The sequence below is a fragment of the Epinephelus moara genome, chromosome 23, assembly GCF_006386435.1.
Source record: "Epinephelus moara isolate mb chromosome 23, YSFRI_EMoa_1.0, whole genome shotgun sequence".
Classification (NCBI taxonomy): domain Eukaryota; kingdom Metazoa; phylum Chordata; class Actinopteri; order Perciformes; family Serranidae; genus Epinephelus; species Epinephelus moara.
Window position 1 is genome coordinate 15,334,388 of NC_065528.1, and position 20,521 is coordinate 15,354,908.

Here is a 20,521-nt window from a genome sequence, read left to right on the forward strand (position 1 = left end):
AAGTCTCGGCGTTTCCGGCGGATGTTTCTATACAAAATAAGAGCATGGTCTTTAAAATTTGAATTGTACGAGCCAAAAAACAGACAGAAAAGCAGTCGTCTCTGTGAATTATGATGGTTATAACTTTGTTTATGATGTTTTTTAATAAATTTATTGTCATATTTTTGTGCTTACACTTATTCTACTACTTTTAGTTATACTACTAGTTATTGTTCTACTCTAAATTTAGTTTAATAGTGAAACTGTAGATGTCAAATTAAAATATTAAAGGGGAACTACGCCCATTTTGAAAAATCATACATGTTATTCCTATTATCTAAGACAGCCCAAACATGAACAATTCTCACCCAAAACCAGACACTGGAGAGCTGAAACTCAAACTTATGATGTCATCGGGTATAAAGTCTGGAGCTGCCCCATAGACTAATAAGGAAAGCTGTTATAGAGACACTGAGAGCTTCAATAGCATAAAGTTATTTGGGTATCAAAAAGAAAACAAACACTATGGGTCCATGGCAGGGTCCCATTCATTGTCTATAAACCGAATCACAGTGTTTGTTTTAACAGTAACTTCCGGGTAGAAAATCCTTGTGTCATGCAGATAAAATCAGTGCTGAGCAATTGGTTTGTTTTTAGCCACCTAAAAAAGGCCCACCGTAAAAAAGTAATATCAGTTTAGGTGTATTTTCACCGCTATACTTTGCTGTCAGACAGTGTTTTCCAATGAGGAATTAAAACTGTTACATCAAACTCACCTTACTCCATTGGCAAAAACAGTCATTTAGCTCAGCACTGAGTTGCTGGTCTACCACGGACTTGATTGGTTAGTTTGTATAGGAAAATGGAGCAAATATTGAAATATAGGGTACACCTTAGGTGGCTAAAATATGTGTTGTTGCAGCCCACTCCACAGCAGTGCATTGTTAAGAAATGTCAGATAGCAGCTCCAGACTTTAAACCATGTGACATCACAAGCTTGAGACTAACACCTCTTGTTTCTGGCTTTAAGAGGGTTCACTTTTATTGATCAAGCTTTCCTTGACCGTGGAAATAACATATTCTCAATTTGGGTAGTTTCCCCTGTGACAGAGTTACAATATAACAAGATCCAGCTCAAAAGCATTGCTTCTTCTGTTGCATAACAAACAGTTTTATTATTACAACTTGAATCACCAGAACATCTCATTGATGCTATTGTTATCTGTGCAATCAGTAACCATGGCAATGAAAAAAAAAAAATCATCATGAATCATCTTTGAAATTACATCAAAGGTCAGGGAGGCCTGAGTAGACCTTACAATGTTCTGCATGAATGTATGATCTCTGTATGAATAAGTCCAAATATGTCACTTCAAAAATCCAGAGTGGAGGCCTTTCATCAAGCCCCTTGTTGCCTGTGTTATGTCAACTTACAATGTTTTTGAAGCAGTATTGTGTTCTGTTATTTTATTCTTTAAATAAAAATGACTTGAAGGAAGCATCCAGTCTTGGCGTTTCGTCATTTTTCCAACAACAATAAGATGTATCAATATATTGTCACAGAACATACATATAATATCGACAACATGATTTCGCTCATGGGCCATTTGCAGGGGCGAGACAAAGCAATGTCAACATTTCATAAAGAACTACAAATATAAAATGCCTTGCGCGAGAAAGCTGCTCTCAGTGATTGGTCAGAATTTCCATGTGAGAAAAATCCAGGAAGTAAACAAAACGTTGAAGAAGAGTACACTTGCAAGATAAATGTGACACTTTCTAATGTCACAATGGAGGGACAACTACGCAGGGTGATTTTAGCGCTGCTCATCGTGGACTATATTGCTGTCATTGTTCATTTTAGTCAAACCATACAGTTTGAAAACGAGGTGCGGCTCCAACTAGAAAACAATGTTTTGATGCAAGGGATGTGCTGAATGTGCATGTTAAGGTCGGGACACATTCTCACCACAAACAAACCTCACCAGAGTTCGTTTGTAACCGGACCGAGACCACCTCTTCAAGAAGGTCTCGGTCCGGTTGTTTTGGTGCGTACCCAAGTGTTATGCCCAAACGAACCACACTTAGGGGGCAAACGAACTTGAGTCCGATTGAACCGAACCAAACAGGCCAGGTGTGAAAGCACCCTTAATTACTTTGAGAGTATAATGTGTGTTCTCAGAATGTTTACAGTACTTTGTCTAACCCCAGTGCATGCATGACTTAAAATTTATCTATTTTTCATTTGCAATATTACAATAGTAGAAAAAGTTCATTACATTTTGTAAGTGGTTTATCTCATAACAAAATAACTTAAATATCTCACATACGATACAAATACACAATTTCACAAAAATACAAAAATGAAAATTATTTTAAAAAAATTGGTCACAAGACAAACAGTAAAACACCAAAGTTGTAGCACTTGTCTACAAAGTGAAAATATTTTAATAAAGGTGTATCGTCCCATATTTCATTGATGCGTTGTGGAAGTAAATCATTCGAATACCAAAAACTGTTATTGAAATACTGACCATCCTCTGTAGATGAGGCTACATAGCCTGCGGTCTGGAAAGATTCTTCGCCTGTTGATTCATAGGGATCTGCCGACATCAGTCGTGTTTGTAACTGGCATTTCCTCCAGCCTACGGCCAGTTCTTTTGTGGCGAGAACAAGCCTTCCTTATGCTTCTCACTGAGCTCATCCGTCCATCCATCTATCTATCCCTATCTCCCTCACTTTCCCTCGTCCTGCCTGTCCTGTCTCTCGCTCCCTCGCTCTGACACATACAGCACAAGAGCGCTCACACTCGGGGAGTCATGTTCTCATGACTGAACATGATTGACTCAGTGAATAAGGCATTAAAAACACACTCACTGTGGCTGAGCAGCAGCTATAGATCACTGGGCAACAGCTTTGAAATACAATGACGGGATTCAAAGTGCCTCTGGCGATGGCTATCTGCCATCTGGTCAGATCTTTGATACACAAAGTAGGACGCTTGTTGAAGCGCCTGGCGTGTTGTTTGTGACTAGCAGGTTTGCAATTTGTGACAGATCACAGATCAGAATAACGTCAACAACAAGTAAAAGAGAAGCTGCAGTAGATGCACTTGCACAATACTTCTGATGCATTACCAAAAGGAAGTGGTGATAGGAATGTACTTCTTTGCATATGTGCATTTCAGTGGATGTCAGAATATAAGACCAGCAGTGAAAGGACAGTCTCTGTAAGCACCAGGACACAGCCGACAGATTGATGAAAAGGTCCATCGCAGAATAAAATGACATTTTCCTGTGAGATCATTTTGATTCGAGGCTCCAGCGATACGTTTGATCGCATAGCAACACCCTGAATGGCAACGGTTCAGAGTGGCAGGAAAGAAAAAGAAAACTCAACTCAGTCTGCTCAGAGAGGGCTGGCCAAGTGCTGTTAAACACTGGCCAAGACGAGACAATTAATGTACTTCACCAGCCATTTTGGCACATAACCAGCCATTGTGTAGTGAGTTCCTCCTCTGGATCCAAAAAAGCCTCTTTGGATGGTTAAGTGCTAGACGTGCCTGGGGAATTTTGTGACACACCTGCCTTCACAGCAGGTGAGTTTTCTCTCGTAGCTCGGGTCCGTGCACTCAGATGAGTGAAAGCAGAGGAAGAGTGTCAGACAACACTCGTTTATCCAGCAGCCTCTGGCCACTAACAGAACAACCTGGAGAGTGCGTTGTTAAACTGCGGTCCACATTTCCCTTTTCTATTAATCGCGCCTCATCCGCTCTCATGCTCAGGGATCGCCTCCCCCACCGGCTGAGTGTCAGCAGCGTGGGCGAGTGTTTGGAGTGGGATGGAGATAGACACAGTTGGGATCATGTCAGAAGGTGCCATTTGACTATTTTCAGTGTTGCACGCTGGTAAAAGCCTCCTAGACTTGACCTAAAAATAAAAATGAGAAGACAGAAAGTTACAATCTGAACAGCGTTCAGTCTTATATCCTGTTTTCTATGATGAACAAAGGCAGTTAATAAATCTCCAAAGCGGAAATCATTACATAGGTAATAACAGCCTCAAAGTACTGCTGAATATTTGATGAGCACTTGTTAACTTTACAAGAATTGCCTTCCTGGAAGTGGTCAGGAAAATGAAGGCACATTATCATGGAGGCTTTGACCCACAGAAACCAGAAGGCACAAGAGACCGTGTAGCTGATGGAACATTTACTATCAAGGATGGTATTTTTAGATGGGGGCACTTAGGTTTTTACAATATTACAAAACCCAAGAGAACCACTACAATTTCAAATATATGCAATCTATAACATACAGTACACCCACGATATCATCCTCTCTGAATAACTAATTGTGAAATGGCTCCCAGCTGAATTTTTCATTCATGAAGAGCCGGAAGGCCGTGCTGAAAGTCTTAGAAATTGCAATAAGTGCTCATTGTGGTGCGCCTTTTGAGTTTGACATTATTGCCCTTTTAAACATACACCCAATTATCTGCCTGAATAGTGTCATAACTATGTTCCAATATACTCAATAAAGAAGCAAAAAAGGAGCTTTTACAACGGCAGGAAAGCTGTATGAAAAAAAATCTGTCTTTCAGTAAGAGTTTACAGTCATGCTAACAGCTTTGTGCGCTAACATCAGCACACTAACAATGACACTGCTAACAGGCTGTTTGGCAGGTAGCCTATGTTTGTCCTAGCATATTCTAATTAGCATGATAAACTAAAGTATAGAGAACGTCAAGGCACGTCATGCAGTGTAGGTTGCACAGTTGCGTTTCCTAGAATAGCGAAGGCATGACCCACCCTACTCTCCCTCTGATTGGCTAGTACTTGTTGCCTTCGTTGGTTGGATTTGTTTAGTTTAGAATAAAGACCTTCACACACTGAAATTGTCGAATGTCTAAAAATGTATACGATCTAACGTTCAACTTTCGTCCGTCATAAAAATGTTCGGAACAGATTCAATTGTCTGCGTTTTTCGCACTCTTCAGAAGCTTTTAGAGACCTTTGACTAAGAGTCTGCGAAGAAAACATGGCGGTGGGACACATCCTCGACATGACAGAGGAACAGGGCGCACAGAATCATTTAATGACTCGGATAGCTCACGTTCAACGGGTCACATGGTAATATTCGATTGATGATGATGAAGAGGAGGAGGATGTGGACCACACATAGAATGTGGAGGACAGTTCCGCCCCTTCATGTAGCTGCGGTGCCAAATGGAAGACATGGGAAGAATGGTGACAGCCAGATAGGTAACTCCAGTGGAGAGAGGCAAAAGAGGAAATGTGTCCTTTCATTTTGTCACGTACTGCGAATTTTCACAACTAATAAAACAATAAAAAACATTGGAATCAGTGTGCAAGGTTTCTGTGCGTTACATTTTTTTTTCCGATGGACTCAGTTTGTAAAGGCTTTACGAATGTCAGGGTAAGCCAATCAGATGCAGAGTTAGGTAGAGTAGGGCGCGTCATGCCTAGAAAAGGTAAATATGCGTGAAGAAACGGGGGCGCTATCTTGTGAGGTATGCGCTCTGGTAACTTTGTTGTGTATGCACCAAAGTTTGCAATGCAGTCCTATCAGCCTGGTATTAACATGCATCTTGGGTGATCGGTTCACAAGTGGACAGCGCTAGATACAAGTGTAAACAGCCACCAAGACACACTGTGATCCAATCGGTCAAACCGCTTGGCGAGGTGGCCACATATCTTTTGTAGTTGGACGAAGATTTGCCTGACCGTCCATCATTTTGCCCTATCGAAGAAGAGAGTGTGGACATAATAACTGCAGGCTCTTTGACGTTCTAGCCTAAGTGTCATAGGCAGTTAAGAAATCTGAATACAAGCGGTCAGACACGTGATAGAAACAGGTGTGAATGGCGATGTGTCTCAGCTGTCCACTTGTGTTCAGATCACCGAAATACACGTTAACACCAGGTATAAACAGGCTGTGTGTTGTTTATCCTGATAAATATATAACCATTCAGCCAGGTAAGTGATCATATTACAGATATGTCTTATAATTTCCTGTGTATGTATCTTCCTATAGATTATCTAAAAAAAAAAATTCACTGAGCCGGTCCAGTTACTTACCAGCCACACTACGATAATAACACAAGCTGTGAAGGGGATGAGAGCCAGAAGCAAGGGAGCTCTCTTCGACCAGCTGTACTCACGACCCTCCTCTTGACCTTCTGGAAGAAGGAAATATTATTGGAAATTTCACAGACCACAGTTACGCCTTAGAAATCTGATAGTGGGTACGCCAATCCTCTTGATGTTTATTTATGGAACTAGTAGAGAGGATTCTGGTGAATGTGTCACTCAGAAATACTCACTTTGGCTCCCTATTGGGATGTCAAGGCATTAGGCGTTTACAAGTACTGTCTGTATGATTCTTGCTTTTAATGCTCATATAATTCCTTTAATTACCCGTATTGGCTGTGCGTTCAAGGTTACATATCTGGTTCCTAACCCCAGCTGTGTGTCCTTGACCCCAAATCAATATCTGCCCACTAATAGGCCACTGAGCTGCTTTAGTTGTTGAGGCATCTATTAAAAATTAATGATTGTACCTGGTGTTTGATGTGGATTAAGGCATGGTGGTGGCTTGCACGAGAAGCCGGATGTTCCTTGAGAGGCGGCGTGTAAGACGTCTTTGATGTAGTCAAAGTAAACTCCGGACATTAAGCTCTCTTCCTGATAGTGACACTGGAAGACTTGCATCGCCGTTTCCTGGGGGATCAGACAACAAGCAATCCCGAAATAACTCAATCATGCAATTAAATGTGCAAAACAGTCCCAGAATGTTCCAAAATATTACACACTCGATCCTAAGACTGAGCTGCATCGTGATTATTTACCAGTTCCTCATGGTCAAAGGTGAAGCGTAGACTCTTCAGCATCGCAATGAAGACAAGTATGTTTTCTTTGTTGGAGGAGATGGCACCAAACATGTTGGCAAGCTTCCGCAGACTTTGCTCCAAAGGATAGATATTCAACACCACCCAGCACGTGCCAGCCTGGAGACGTACGTACCAAAGAAATGATCATCCTTTGCTCAATATTAGATTTGTCTCACATAATATCTGCCTTTACATCTTCATACGTACCACTTCTTTGGGAATGTAACTAATGGGAATCTCATAATCAGAGGGGATATTCTGCTTCTGTAATGCAGATAATAACAGAGAAAGGATTTTGCAAGATACTATCAGTGATACAAGATCTCACAGGGACAGTTTCTTTACATGAATGTGATACATGTCAAGCCTGTAGCACCCAGACATCTCACCAATAATGACAGCTTGCTCACATCATCAGTTATCGGCGTCCCAAATTTTCCAGAGCAGAGATTCAAATTTGTGAACAGACTCAAGAGGAGACAAGGTGCTTTCAAGATCTAAGGGACAGAAAAAAACAAGTAAAACACATAAACACGACACAGTAAATTTGTCTGAGGATGCTTTGTTGCATTTTAGCACCACCCTAATTTACATTAATCCAGTAACACATGTACACCTAGAAGCTGACCCGTGAAACCACACTTTACGCCCACAGTGCTGTGCTCAGTAGTACCAGGATCAAATCTTTGTATAAGAAGCACAATCGCTTTCTCCACCCACATTTTCGGATCAAAAATGTGAATCAAACATCTTAAAGATGAATTCTCGAGTCTCCTCTTTGAGGCTTGTTATGTTGAACACAAAACAGTACACACATACACACACACACGCCTCTTGTATGCAGTAATAAAATGCTATATATTATATATGTTTCAAAAAGACGATCCAATTTAATGTAGTGCTTTTTTAAAGTAAAACAACTTCGTCATATTAGTTTGGTATTATACACAATTTCCTCCAGTTTTTATCCAAAGCAGAGCTGCAACCATTGGTCGATTATTTGATTAGTCCAACGACAGAAAATTACAACCATAGTGAAAATCTAACACTCGTTTTTGGTCATCGTAAAGCAGCATCTCAAATGTTAAATCCAAATGACCACTCAAGAAAACAATGAACAGAACTGTTAGTCACAGCCCTAACCAGGGGCGTACGTTTCGTTTCAACATTTTGGGGGGACACACATGAAATGGGGTGTTTGGAAAATTTGAAGTATCAAAAGCTTCCTGCATTCTGGTGATTTTTATGCACCAATTTGTGCATTAATTTGTGTTGTAAATGTCCTTAATTTGCTACTTTTATGTTGTTTTTGGGGAGTGTGGGTGGGACACATGCTCTAGATATTAAGGGAGGATGTGTTCCCTGCACCTATGGCCCTAACCGGCACTCCAAATTAATTTCAAAGTGGATGCATTTTACCCGTATAGTCATAATAAAAAAAAAACCCCACACACACTTCAGCGCATTGCAACACAGGACCAATTTCCCCAGAGGTGATAAGTAGCTGTAATGACCCCTTGCAGAGTTAAGGTTTTAAATGCAAAACATGTGAGGAGCTCAAAGCTGCCTGGGTCACAGGCAGGGATGTGGTTTGCCTCAAAGAAATCTTTTTTCTCATAAAAACATTTTGCAGCAGCACGAGGGAGTGTATGCAGATGATGAACACTCAATATGTGTCCATGTGCCCCTTTCACCTCGCTCCCTTTTACAAGAGCGTAGAACCAGCAAGGATGCGGAGCACTTACAGAAGACCTTTTAACACATTAAAATACCCTTAATGCAACAGTGATGTCACTTCCTAATTGTGCATACTTTTTTTGTAGACTAAACTCCATTTCAAATACTACAAGACTATTATTTAATTGTGGTATTTATAATTTTAGTTAACAATTTGTGCACTTTTTTTTTTTACAATTAAAAATGAATGACAGTCTCCACAAATTAAAATTCACTTAAAAGTAGAGTGGAAACACATTAAGATCCTTTGTCATTTTGTTACATCTGATGTCACACAATTACATTTCATTGCAAGAATAAAGCTAAAAAGGCACAAAGAATATACAAACAAAAATGTGATAATGCTTCACTCTTAATACAAATATTCTGCTATTTAACAAGCAAGACACAAGTGGGAATTTGCTGCCTCAGTGAATTAATCTTCCCTCTGTTACAACACACAGCTACAGTGAGAAACAGAAAGAAACTAAAAATCTGCTACTTACTGTCTTCCTCATATGGAGCAAGAATCCGTGGCTGCTCAAATCCGGTGCATGAAATCAAGTGTTTTCAGTTCAAAGACAGAGCTCATTGTGTGTATGTGTGTGATGTCCGAGCGTGTAGTGAAACTTGAAGAGGGGCTGGCAGACTGCTTTCCCTCCAGACAGATTGGTGGTGAAGTCTTTTTGACGCGGTGGAGAGGCCGCCTACAGGCTGAGTCACTGTGTCACACACTGACGCTGTCTGAGACTTTTTCCATAAACTCCCACGGATCAATTTGTTCGTCAGGAGAAAGTGGGCGCTTGTTCTCTAGAGGGAATATTTCGCTTAGAATATGTCAAGGTTATTCCCCAAGCTGTTGTTTAGAAAGTGAAAAAAAGATAAGAGGTCTTTGTTACTGTTAGAAAGCTTGTCGGGGCCCCACAGTGAGAGTGGCTCATTTTCAGTCATGATCTTTGTTTAATTATTTTAGCATTTTTTATTATTAAAATCTATTTATATGTATTTTTTTTTTCATCGTGTCCAAGCTTATTCACTCAAATACACTTTTGCTGTTATTGATTTGCTTCAATGAGTGTGCAGATGTTTGCATAATATTCTTACGACATACTGAGGAAGTAAAAGCCCATATCCTTTATTGATTTTCATAATCAGATCAATACCAGACACAAAGGAGAACATCCAGGATAAAAAGTGTGATGTGTTAGACATTTTTGTTAACATCAATAACAAGAATAGTTTGAGGAAGGGATCTGGAAGATAAATGGCTTCAAATTTGTGGCAACTCTCGAACAACGTTGAGAGATTTGAGGATAGGACTGATAAAGTTTGGACCCTGAGTAGGTTACACAGACTCTGTTTCTCTCCAATTTAGTGGAAGTACAGAAGAGTAAAGGACGCTCCAACACATGAGCTGTGGTCATGGAATATTCTGCTTCAATACTGGAGATAATGACGGATAAAGAATTTTGTATGATACTTGAGTGTGATACCTGTCAAGCCTGTAGCGACTCAGAAATCTCACCAATGATGACAGCTTGCTCACATCATCAGTGACAGGAAACGAGGTGCTTTCAAGATCTAAAGGAGAGGAAAAAACGAGTAAAACATACAAATATGATTCAGTGAATTTATACTACATACAGTTGGAGGCCCTGGGGCAGACCCAGAACACGCTGGAGGGATGACATATCTCATCTGGCCTGGGAACGCCTCGGGGTCCCCCAGGAGGAGCTGGAAAGCGTTGCTGGGGAGAGGGACGTCTGGGGTGCTTTGCTTGGCCTGCTGCCCCTGCGATCTTGCCCCGGATAAGCGGATGAAAATGGAAAGATCGATGTGGATGGATGGACAGTTAACACCACGCAGCTTAAAGCATTGTTTAACTGCTTTTTGTCCGAGGATGTTTTATTTTGCGTTTTAGCACCACACAGTAACACATCTACACCTGGAAGCTGATCTGGGAGACCACACTTTACACCCATAGTGCCCAGCAGTCTGGAGTTTGGACCGTGAGTTGGTTACATGGCCTTTGTTTGAAGGATTCTACAATTATTGGAAGTTTAGAAGGGTAAGGGACGCTCCCTGTGGAGGAATGGACCCAGACAGCAATAGTGAAGGACTAGAAAGCACCTGGAACACCTGCTTTTCAGGATTCAGGTAACATAAATGGGAAAGGTTGCTGTGTTTGAAATGATGTCATGTAGGAATTGTAACAGGGCAGAAAAGTGTTAGCTTTAGTGGGGAAGGTGTATTGCTTTATAAAGTGCACACAAGTAAGAGTAAGGTGAAAGCACTTGAATCACAAGTACTGTCAAGTGGATTTTATGTTTTTACTTTCTTAAAAGTCCTCATCTGTAAATATAAATTATCAAATGACTATGATATCTCAATATATCTCAATGTGTCAAGAATGCCTTTAGGGATGTTTTTTTCAAATTTGGCACAACTGTCCACTTGGATTCAAGGATGAGCTGAGTATATTTTGGTGGTCAAAGGCCAAAGGTCAAGGTCACCATGACCCTGCATCCGTCTCGCTCTTGTGAATGGGATACCTCAAGAACACCTTCAGGGAATGTCTTCAAATTTGGCACAAACATCCACTTGGACTCATTGATGGACTGATTAGAATTTGGTCATCAAAGGTCAAGGTCGCTGTGACCTCGCAAAACATGTTTTTGGTCATAACTCAGAAATTCATACACTTCTTATCACAAAATCTCACACGAAATGTCTAATAGAATAAAAGTGATGATATTTTATATCCAAAAGGTCAAAGGTCAACTTCAGAATGACATCATAATGTTCTGCAAAACACTTTTCTGGCTATTATTCAACATTTTAAGAACAGAAGGGGAGACATTTGGTCAGATGCTGAATTGGTGACACTGATCTTGTGTCCACGTTGAAACTGTGCTGATTGTATATATGTTCTGTGCCGGGTTGAAGATGCGTGTGAAGCAGCCATGTTTTCACAGACATGGATGTAAACTGTAACCGCAACTTGAATTTCTTTTGATGAAGCAACATTATTGATGTATTCAACTGCTGTTTATCGCTCATGTTCTGGGAGTTACACCTGGTTGGGAGGGAGGAGGGGGTAGGATTTAAGTTGTATTTGTATACTGGATTTTTTTGCTGTCTTGCAGACTGAAAAAAAAATTGCAAGCCATAAAAATATCAGTAGTAATAATATTGTGTCCATGTATTGCTGTGCAAGTAAAGTGTGACTATAACATGTGACCAAATGACCTGACTGGAATGAAGTCACAGTGTGGCAATCATGGAAAGGAGTACTTTGTACACAGGAGTTGGAAGTGAAAATGCAACAGGCACTCTGAGCTGAGTCAGGTCGTCTAGAGCAGGTCACATCTAAATATAACCCAGACAGCTTCGGACCCCGCTAAACAAAAACACACGGGCTGCAAGCTGGAGTGCTCCAGGGCGCACGTTCAGATCAACAGGTGAGACGGATTGATACGACTAACATAGAAAATGCAACCTGTGGCGTCATCTCAAAAGTGACAGACTAATGTACTCACATGTGACACCATTTGAAGCCGGGGTGACACCGTGCCAGCAGCCCTGTGCTGATAAACAAGTTGCATGCCTGCAGCCGTGGACAAAGCAGAAACACACACAAATGTGACTTCAACATGTTATAAGTTGCCAGCAAGTCATTTAACTTTTGTGAAAACCTTTTATTTTTATTACAATTATTCTCATTGTGTCCTCTGATATAGAAATGGATGACTTTGATCAGGAGGGCATAAATGAGGAACTTATCGAGTTTGCCATTCGAGAGAGCATTCAAGATGGCAACAAGCTGCCATGTTTGATACAAACAAACAGGTGAGAGAGTCCAAAATGTCTGTATGTCCAACGTGTTTCACTAAAAAGGTTACAGGTGGTGCTAACTGTCAAAAGGGCATTTTGGGGTTGTAAACAAACTGCAGAAAAGATGGGTAGATTCTGAATTCATAGGAAATCCTGACTCAAATCATCAGTCATAGAGTTTCTAGAGCAAAATCTTTCAGTGACCTGCTCTTCTCCTTTGGCTCAATAGGAAGGAATCAAACAGTGACAACTTTATGAAGATAATGGCAGCCATTCACAAAGGTAGACTTCCTGTTTAACTCTGTCTATCACTGTTGTGACACATGACTAAAGGAATTTCATAGAGGCACCTAAAAATAAACACAAAGGTTTTTGGGTTCGTGTCTGAGTGCATGGGTATTACAGATGTTTCCCTCTGTGTCATGCATGGGTCTTGGTTGTATCTTCCCAGGTGATGTGCACGCACTGCAGGAGCTGTCGGGTTGTGTGTCTGCCTTCAGAGCGACCGACAGCAGGGGCTGGCTGCCTCTGCACGCAGCAGCTGTGCAGCCACAGCGAGAGACCCTGTATGTGGTGCTGCAGGGTGAGAGCTCAGTGCAACACAGCGGGGCGTAAAGTCTAAACCAAAGAGCATCTAGCATCTGAAACTATTTATGGAAGTAGAGTGTGTGTATTTCCAACTGTATCATACTGTTTGTTGTTCTTGTGGGCAGTGTCCACATCAACAGACCTGACCCTGGAGGAGTGGACAGATGACGGGGACACGGCTCTGACTCTGGCGGCGGAGGCCGGCCTGGTGGAAAATGTCAAGATGCTGCTGCAGCACGGAGCGTCGCCACACAACACCAACAGCAGGAATGAGTCTCCTCTGCTGATTGGTAACACACACACACACACACACACACAGACTCAAGATGATGCAAACAACTCACTCAGTCGCCCACTTATCCCCTATTAACAGCATATTCCAAAACAGGTTTATTAGTACATCACCACCTTTACAGTTTGGATTTATACTGGTGGATCTATCACCACCTTTACAGTTTGGATTTATACTGGTGGATCTCCCAGCTGACACTGGGCGAGAGGCAGGGTACACCCTGGACAGGTCACCAGACTAATACAGGGCTGACACATTGAGACAGACAACCATTCACACTCACATTCACACCTACAGACAATGTAGAGTCACCAATTAACCTGCACGTCTTTGGACTGTGGGAGGAAGCCGGAGTACCTGGAGAAAACCCACGCTGACACAGAGAGAACATGCAGTTTCCACACAGAAGGGCTCCCTCACCCTGGGTTCGAACCAGGAACCCTCTTGCTCGCTATGGTTAACGTGTGGTCAAGTTTAGGCACAAAAAACACTTGGTTAGGGTTAGAAAAGATCATGTTCTGGCTTAAAGTACCCGGTTTTGGTGGCACAGTTCCATTTGAAAACGCAGTGATGACTTGGTAAAACACAACTGCTTTTTATGGCACTATCTCCTGTAGAAACACGACAATGGTTCACTAAAAAACACCCACATTTGGTGGCTAAAAAGCCGATTGCTGGTCTTAAACAGTGGTCATCATCCGCCATCCCTTCTACCTCCTATTGACAAAGTCAGCTTATAAACTACGTCAGTGGTTTTCAAACTTTTTGTGCCTAAGCACACCAAAGGGCAAGCCAAAATCTTAAGGCACACCTGTATATATATCTGTGCACAATAGCTTCTATAACATGTGTTATCAATCTTATTACAACATAAGACAATAAAAATAAGACAGGGAGCTTTTGTGACACTGTGTAGAGACAGTTATTTGTTTCAATTTTCTTTCGGTGGTAGGTCGTCTTCACTGGTGCTTTGTTGTAATTTGCTCCGTACAATAAAGCGATCCATTGTCCCACTCATGGCTTTCATCCCTTGCACTGGCTGCCAGTCAGGGCTTTTGATGTGTCACGCACTTATAATTCCCAAACGTGAACCACGACAAATAGGTTCCCCACAAAGGTTGAATTGAATTAAATTAAACTGAATTACATTTTTTAGCTAGTTTGCCTCTTTATTAGGAAGTGTGTGTGCACAACATATCGATACAGTCGATCAAAAAATCATTCATAACTTTTTTGTATAGGCCCAGTTGAATATTGCAATAATAATGTGTGGTTATCACAAAATCCGGCGTGATACTTAGGCGAGATGGACAATTGCTCAAGACCAATAAATACCAAAAGTTTAGGACAAGTCCAGCTGTGTTTGTAGCAACCAAACCAGATATTTTATGCCAAAACATGATCTTCTCCTCACCCTAACCAAGTGGTTTTTGTGCCTAAACCTAACCACACCTTAACCACAGCGTCTTCACAACATAAAATTGAAACATGAAGGAACGTTTCAATATATCTGCGACATGTTAAATGTCCAAACGTAACATATCTGTAGTTTGCAGAAACATACAATGCCAATACTTATTCTGGCGATTGGGTTTTAATGTTACGACTGCCTGCATTAGCATTTAGCTCAAAGCACTGCTGTTCCTAAATGTGGCCTCAAAGAGCTGCTAGCATGACATCAGTTAATGTTATTTATTCAATATGAACTCTATGAATAATAAATACTGCTTTGCAAAGGCTTTTTACGGCATTACTTTGTATTTCCTACATTTTATAGCAGTGAGACAGAAATCATATGACATGGTTTTCACGCTCGTCATGGGTGGGGCCTTTGTGGAGCAGGTGTGTCTCACTAAGTGGACGGCGACCCATGAAGCTGCAAAGGTGAACAGCGCTGCATGATACTCGCTATAGCACAATAGAATCTTCTCCTTACTTCCTCTCTACCACCTTTATGGACTTGCCTTCTACCTCTTGCACCAGGTGGGTTGTCCAGCTATTATGATGCTGCTGCTTCGACATGGAGCTAAAGTAACTGCCAGAGACGGGCACGGGGTGACTCCTCTGGGGATCGCAGCTGAATATGGCAACGCGGAAGCTTTGGAAAATCTCATACAGCATGGTAAAACACCAACAATACTATGTAATGCTTTACATCTGTCATGTTTTTCTCACTCTTCAGACCTTGTTGTGTTTGTCCCTGTGCTCCACTAGGTGGGGATGTGAATGCCCAGGCCAGCAATGGAGACACAGTCCTGTATGATGCATCTGGTTCTGGAAACCTGGATTGTGTCGAGCTGCTCCTGCAGCACGGAGCCAACCCCAATGTTGCCAGCTACGCCTTCCAGCTTCCCATCCACAGAGCTGCATATGAGGGACACATACTGTGAGCTGACCTTCATAAAAAAAGGGCACCCAATCATCTGGAAGCACTAGATATGGCAGTATTCTCATGAGAATGCATCTGAGTTTTGACAGATAATCCAGTTTCAGACGGCGAGAAATTACTAGAGACAAATTAACATTCTTGTCCTCCTACTGTGCAGCCAAATTGATCAAACTGTAACATGTCTCTCTCTGCACCTCACAGCTCTGCAGTGTTTTCACTGTCATCATCGCCACAAAGAGCCTTCTGTTTATCGCTGTTTATCAGTTCTGTCACTGAACGCCACTGTAGCTCGAGCCACAAGCTAATGAAAGTTTTGCTCTGTGTCCTGTTTTCTTCTTTTGCATTTGTTTTTCACTGTTTCTGTCCCTCACTCTGTTGCTGTTTGTCCCAACCCCCCCCCCCTCTCTGCAGAGTCCTGAGGACTCTCATACCCATCACCACAAAGAGAGCTATCCGTCTCTCAGGCCAGGGCCCCGTCCACTCAGCAGCTGACGGGGGACAAGTCGAGTGTCTGGAGCTGCTTATCCAGAAAGGATATGATGTCAATGACTTGCTAGGCACACACATCTCCGGTAGGACACAGCTGGGCACTAGACTCCCTCTCACACATGCTCAGAAACACAGAAAGCTTCAAATAAAGACAGCCTATTAGTCTAGTGTTAGATGCTAGACTGACCCCATTAGCCACAGCACTTCAAAATAAAAGCTCTGTGCCACAAATTCCCCATACTTCAAAATAAAGTGCCCATCAGTTGGGAACTACTGAGCTAAACCAGATTTAAACAACTGGCACAGTCCTTCAAGTGTTGGAGAAAAGTCCCGTCTTAGTCTTTTAAACTGGCCCCTGATTGAATGTAAATCTTGTTGCAGACAACTACCAGGACCTCAGGAGGAGCCCTCTGTTCTTTGCTGTTTCCAATGGTGATGTGACCTGTTCTGAGATGTTGCTGGCAGCTGGGGCGAGCACTGAGCTGGACCCACTACGATGCATCCTGGTGGCTGTACGCGCTGAGAGGTGTGTGGCATACAGTACATGTGTGTGTATTCTCATACACGGCGGAGCCTATCCCAACTGACACTGGGCGAGAGGTGGGGTACACCATGGACAGGTCACCAGACTATCACAAGGCTGACACATAGAGACAGACAACTGTTCACACTCACATTCACACCTAAGGCCAATATAGAGTCACAAATTAACCTGCATGTCTTTGGTGGGACTGTGGGAGGAAGCCGGAGAACCCAGAGAAAACCCACGCTGACACGGGGAGAACATGCAAGCTCCACACAGAAGGGCTCTCCCACCCTGGGTTTGAACAACGAACCCTCTTGCTGTGAATCGACAATGCTAACCACTGCACCACCATGCAAAAATGTCACTCAAATTATTGTACTGTACCATACATGTACTAAACAGTAAGAGTCACAAAAAGACCACAAAGAGATGCAAAGAGACACAAAATAACTACAAAAAGAGGCAAAACAACTGTGCCCAGATTGTCTCATAGTCCGCCGTTTTCCAGGTATGAGCTGGTGCAGCTGTTGCTGTCCTACGGAGCAGAGGTGAACTGTTACTTCAGAGTTATCAGCAACACACTGTTTCCCACGGCCCTGCAATACTGCCTGAGGGACCCCGTCATGCTGCGGCTGCTGCTCAACAACGGATATCAAGCTTCCAGGTACGTCTACTGACTGTCAAAAGGGATTTTGAGTAAGACACATTTAAGCACTGAAATAATGAAGTGCTCATCTGTAAATTTCACCCCTGCAACACTGTCTGTGGCAGGTGTTTCCAATGTTGCCATGGTAACAGTGAAGAAATTGATAGTACCTGGGCTGACCTCCATAACCAAGCCTATCAGATTTACACTCAACCTGGCGCCATCACAGTAAGAGCCAATGCACCTACGTGTTCTCATCCCAACTCATCAGACAGTGTTGTTTTGTCACTGGACTTTCAGCGTATCAGAAAAGGTGCCTTTTTGTGTCAGTATCTGACGCCAAAATCACCCATGAAACAGCGATATTTGACGACCTGGGAATGAGAATGGGCTGAATTCATGCAGACATACTGTATATATTGCTGTATAAGGAGTCACACAGAGTCAGTTCAATACGTGACCGATCAGCCAATCACTGAGCTAGTTAACCAAATATAATACAATAATTCTCATCCCTGATTTTTTCCCCTTCCAGTTCTGTGAGTTTGTCTCGGTGTCGTGGCTCACACATCTACTTGGCAGTCTTGTACGGATGCTCCTGGACTACGTCGGCCACGTCAGCATCTGCCCCGTCCTCAGAAACATCCTGAAGAAGAGGCCTGAGTGGGATGAGATTTCTGACATACTGAGTAAAACTTCAAATCCATGATTTTGCATATCTTTTCTTTTAAAATGTGAAGTTAATCCTTAGGGATTAAGGAAGTAAGTAGAGGTTGCTTGTCTGTTCCCAGGCAAGCCACGGTCTCTGCAGCACTTGTGTCGACTGGCGATCAGAGGTCGCATGAGCCTCAGGACGCTGAATGACCCAGTCGCCATGGCTGCTGTCCCTTATCCTCCAAGACTGAAGAACTACCTGACATACAGAGAGTACAACATTAGTTAGTTCAATTTGTGTGATTGAAACATTAACGAAAAAGCACTTGTCATTCTTTAAAAATGAGCCAAATGGGAATATATATTCTCTCCTTTTTGTATTTTATTTAAGTTTTATATGTAGAGCTATATACAGTATATGTAGAGGAGTGCCTTGTAGTGTGTCACTTTCTTTTATGTGAAACAAAAGAAGAAGAACACTTCCTTTCAAGCTTGGACAACTGAAAGGTCCCTTTTCTTTATGGAGCCTGATTATTTTGTATTGATGTAGCACTACAGTCTCCTTTTTCTAATAAATATTGGCACCTTTAGCTATGAAATCGATCCTAGTTCATTCCTGAACAGATCCAGTCTTTTATGCTTCGGATAAAAACTAACAATTCTGTGTTGCCCTGCTGCTGTCATTCTATTCACGTCCAGGAGAAATGTCTCACAATTCTAAAATGCACTGCACACCCACACAGGTGTTTCCACTTCTTGCTAATTAGATCTCAGCTCAAGGAGAGGTTGGGCGCAGGATTCTATAACTGTAAACTATAAATATAACTATAAAGACCGATCAGAATAATTTAAGTGTGAGCTGTGCCGCCCTAACGGGTGCAACAGAGTGTGAGAAACATCAATCGAGCAGTCCTGAGTAAAGGTCTAATCAGGCGGGTTAAGTGAAAACACCTGTCAGGGTGGACAACATTATTCTCACATTGTGATGGCTGTAAGTGTTCAAACTGTGTGTACTCAGTGAAGGGGTTTTAAAAAAGCAAAGTATTGTTGCTTAAATGTATTTCAGTCAGGGACACTTTAGTCAAAGAAAACTTTATTTCCATTTGCAGTATCATATTAGGCGGTATGGCTCTGTTCTGGGGCCTCTGTCTTTCCTCAGGCCTACGCAGAAAGCCTCTTCCATGCCCCTACATGGAAAGCATAAGGCGGAGAGAGCACACCTCTCTGCCCTTCCACGTGCAAATGAGGAAGTACTCTACTCTAATCACATAGAAAGCGTTTTGCAGGTTCAGCTAGCCTCTAGGCTAATATATACAATATAAAATGCCATCGGCTTGCGCTAATAACATTAGCATGTTGTATTTGTGGTGAAAACGTGCAGACAAGTGCTTTGTCTGTGAATGCTGCGAGTTATAGTGAAGCTGACATGTGTACTTGTGTTTCAAACTGTCTCTGTTAAGCCATGTTTTATATGTTTTGAATCAACTAAACTTTACAGCACTTCACAGAAACCCCGCTGCCTACCAGTGTTTTCGTGGTGTAACTGCAGAGTGACACAAACACACCACTGCATTAGTATTAATGCTCACAACGGCGTAGGCCACGTGCATAGGCTACAGCGTAGGGTCTGCCGCACAAGTGTAAATCGCATTTTACACTAACCTTCCTGTGTGTTCAGTCTACCAGTTATTTTGGCTAGCCAGTACTACCTACATTTTTTTAAAATTAGAAGTTTTAGTAGTTTTATTAGTAGTATAAAATAGACAGGCAGAGAGTAAAGTCATATAGCTCTGGGTATCAAGCAACTGCTACCACCTCCTCCATTGTTCACCTCCTCCATTGTTCACCAACTGTAAACTTGTTGTCGTGACCACCACAGAAGACCCATCGCCTCTCAAATGAAGTATTTTCAATTCAAGGAGTTCAGAGCACATCAGTAAAAACACCAGGTGTCTAGAGCACAGAAACATGAGGCGCGTAGCAACAGAAAAACAATGAGCAAAAAGCTTTATTATCATCAAAAACAATTACAAAAAGCCGCCTAAAGCTGCTAAAACCCTTTCTGTGTGATCAGGGCCAACGTGTTTCTGTTCTGTTTGTGTGTTAATACAACCACTCTGTGCCGGGCCTGACTGAGAGGGGAACCACAACTTGTCACTCAACAGCAGATTAGCAAAAACAAAACTATGAGCTGCATAAAAGCCCATAATAATATCAGCATAATTCCTGTCCTCTCATTATATTCTCTGCGCCAGACTAAAAGCTTTGATGTGATTACGTTGATGATGACCTACTGATGTGTTTGTATGTGGGAGTGTGTGTGCGTATGTGAGAGATACAGGCGTAACCTCACAGCAGGTTTGCATTCAACAACTTTCTGTTTAGTAAATCAGCTCCCAACCAGACCTTCACTTAAAGAGAGAACTTTCTCAAAAGAGAAATTTAAAAATCCCCCCGAAAAAGATGAACTTACTACTAAGGTCAAGCTACTTTACAA

The 20,521-nt window shown here is 42.1% G+C and overlaps 2 protein-coding genes across 3 annotated transcripts; one reads left to right on the forward strand and one right to left on the reverse strand.

Moving 5' to 3' along the window:
* Positions 1 to 177: 177 nt before the first annotated feature.
* Positions 178 to 9,251, reverse strand: LOC126384887 (kit ligand-like). Of its 2 annotated transcripts, none has more exons than XM_050036259.1 (7): positions 9,113 to 9,251; positions 7,301 to 7,387; positions 7,098 to 7,154; positions 6,849 to 7,007; positions 6,561 to 6,720; positions 6,079 to 6,179; positions 178 to 3,908 (listed from the first exon to the last, which is right to left on the reverse strand). In XM_050036259.1, exons 1-7 carry the CDS (start codon positions 9,122 to 9,124, stop codon positions 3,744 to 3,746), a joined length of 741 nt encoding a protein of 246 aa, XP_049892216.1. In that variant the 5' UTR covers positions 9,125 to 9,251; the 3' UTR covers positions 178 to 3,743. The 2 variants fall into 2 exon arrangements, with proteins under 2 accessions (XP_049892216.1, XP_049892215.1); XM_050036258.1 differs by having other exon boundaries at positions 7,280 to 7,387.
* A 2,703-nt stretch (positions 9,252 to 11,954) lies between these two features.
* asb15b (ankyrin repeat and SOCS box containing 15b) lies at positions 11,955 to 18,614 on the forward strand. Its single transcript, XM_050036256.1, has 14 exons — positions 11,955 to 12,067; positions 12,347 to 12,455; positions 12,670 to 12,722; positions 12,892 to 13,023; positions 13,154 to 13,318; positions 15,098 to 15,204; positions 15,304 to 15,442; positions 15,535 to 15,706; positions 16,121 to 16,281; positions 16,580 to 16,724; positions 17,233 to 17,388; positions 17,496 to 17,598; positions 17,906 to 18,059; positions 18,162 to 18,614. The coding sequence occupies exons 2-14, from the start codon at positions 12,349 to 12,351 to the stop codon at positions 18,311 to 18,313; spliced, it is 1,746 nt and encodes a 581-aa protein (XP_049892213.1). The 5' UTR covers positions 11,955 to 12,067; positions 12,347 to 12,348; the 3' UTR covers positions 18,314 to 18,614.
* The last annotated feature ends 1,907 nt before the right edge of the window (positions 18,615 to 20,521 follow it).